Raw genomic sequence first — 1,820 nt, forward strand, 5'->3', positions numbered from 1 at the left:
ATCAGCCTGCAGGGGGCAGTTCCTACCGCCCAGGTGGACCGAGAGCCAACAGCAGATGGCGCAGCTTCCCAGGTAAGCCTGGGCCAAGTGTCCCCAAAAGTGTTTATACAGGGTGGTCCACAGACCCCTTCCTTTATTTTGCTTATACTGTACCGGATGCAGGCGTGCGGCCGGGTTGCCTACTCGGACGGGGCCATAAGGCCCAACGGGCAAGCCCGCCCGCACGCCTGCATGCGGTACAGTATCAGCAAAATAAAGGAAGGGGTCTGTGGACCACCCTCTGTACATATGTGTTTTGGACAAGTGTCACAGTCCAGCAAGCGTATCAACTGCATTGATGGAACTGGCTTTCATGATTTGTTTCCAGGATTCAATGGAATTGTGGTGCGAAGAACACTGCCAAGTGGGCTCAGCGAATTTCCACACAAATCCGTGCCTGGGACGATGCCGCGGCGTGCTCAACATCCCGACGGCGTGGTCTACCGTCTGTAAAAACCTGCGGGAGTCGGCGCCTCTACAAGACACGATTTCGGAGCTCGATAGTCAAACTAACATCAATCAAGACGGCCAAAAAAAGGTAAAATAGTTTTCACTACCAATACCTAGAGCTAATCATCTCTGTCCATTTGTTTCACTGTCACCACTAATTGAGTAAATCATGGTGTGACCTTGATTCTCACAGCTCTAACGCTCCCTCTCCTTTCCCTCCTCGGACTTCCAGCACCTTAGCTAATACGCCATCTTTAGCTCTTGCAGGTTTTTGCAATCATCCGTACTGGAGTGGCATGTGAAATCAAGATCACTAGTAATTCCCAAGCCATCAGGTTCAAATGGCCCCTTGAACCACTTCACTGGAACAATTATGGCAGTGAAGCGGATACTGGACACCACTTGAAACTTTTAAAGCTCCTCGTAGCTGCGTCGGGCTCAACAGGATTTCAATTGGTAAGTTTTATTGATTAAATCATTTATTGATTTCAAAGTTAGAGCTGATTATCGATCCTTTCCCTTGCGGTTTATATGCGCGGGTGTGCCAACAGGGGGTAGTTCCCGCCGCCCAGGATGACGGAGTGCCCACATCAGATCGTGCAGCTTCCCAGGTAAGCCTGTGCTATTTAAATCGAGGCGAGTTCCTTCGCCTTACCTCGTGCCTTATTCAGACACCCTAAACTACTAAAAGGTCCTCAGTTCACCCGCTAGATCCGAGACTCACGCTGTTTCTACCCCTTGAGCGGAGACCTCCGCGACTTTCATTTTACTAAACATTTTACTAAACGTGTTGACAAGTTGTACACTTACAAGTGTTAAAACTTCCATTTTTACAAATACAAATACATGGCACTGAGAATATTACTCGTCCTTAACTACAAAATGTGAATAACAACTGAAATCTAAGAGAAACAGTGTAAAGAACAAGTACTATACTAGCTCAAATTAGTTTTGTGATATCTGTGGTATCCTTCTCGCTTGTTTTACCAGTGCAAACAGGAACATGACACACAACCTGCTGTAAAATTTGAGGCAGTCCATGTTGCTAGGGATGACCGGAAGCCCACACCTGAGTCTGCTCAAAACTCCACAACTTCTCGACAGGTAAGCGTATACAGTTGGGAGCCGTTTTCAGACAAGACTGTCTCTAATAGAAGGGAGGCACTTGGTCTATTCCAATCATTAGTTTGGGAGATATGTCGAAACTGAAATTACCCCACTAAAATTGGATTTTAGACGCTATCATCGCCAAAGTTTGCGAAAACGCAGATTTGTGATATCGATTTATTGCTTTTCTGGACATGATAACTTTGTATCGAAAAACAAATTCA

The 1,820-nt window shown here is 46.3% G+C and overlaps 1 protein-coding gene across 1 annotated transcript in view; it reads left to right on the forward strand.

Moving 5' to 3' along the window:
* The window catches only part of LOC113207372 (uncharacterized), a gene marked incomplete in the record, with an annotated part of 18,954 nt that overhangs the window by 1,409 nt on the left and 15,725 nt on the right, over positions 1-1,820 (forward strand). The window contains 3 exon segments of the mRNA XM_052277628.1: positions 825-945; positions 1,041-1,100; positions 1,480-1,593. Coding sequence (XP_052133588.1) covers positions 825-945; positions 1,041-1,100; positions 1,480-1,593 — 295 coding nt within the window.

This window comes from Frankliniella occidentalis, unplaced genomic scaffold (genome assembly GCF_000697945.3).
Source record: "Frankliniella occidentalis isolate FOCC.00 unplaced genomic scaffold, Focc_3.1 Scaffold11, whole genome shotgun sequence".
Taxonomy (NCBI): domain Eukaryota; kingdom Metazoa; phylum Arthropoda; class Insecta; order Thysanoptera; family Thripidae; genus Frankliniella; species Frankliniella occidentalis.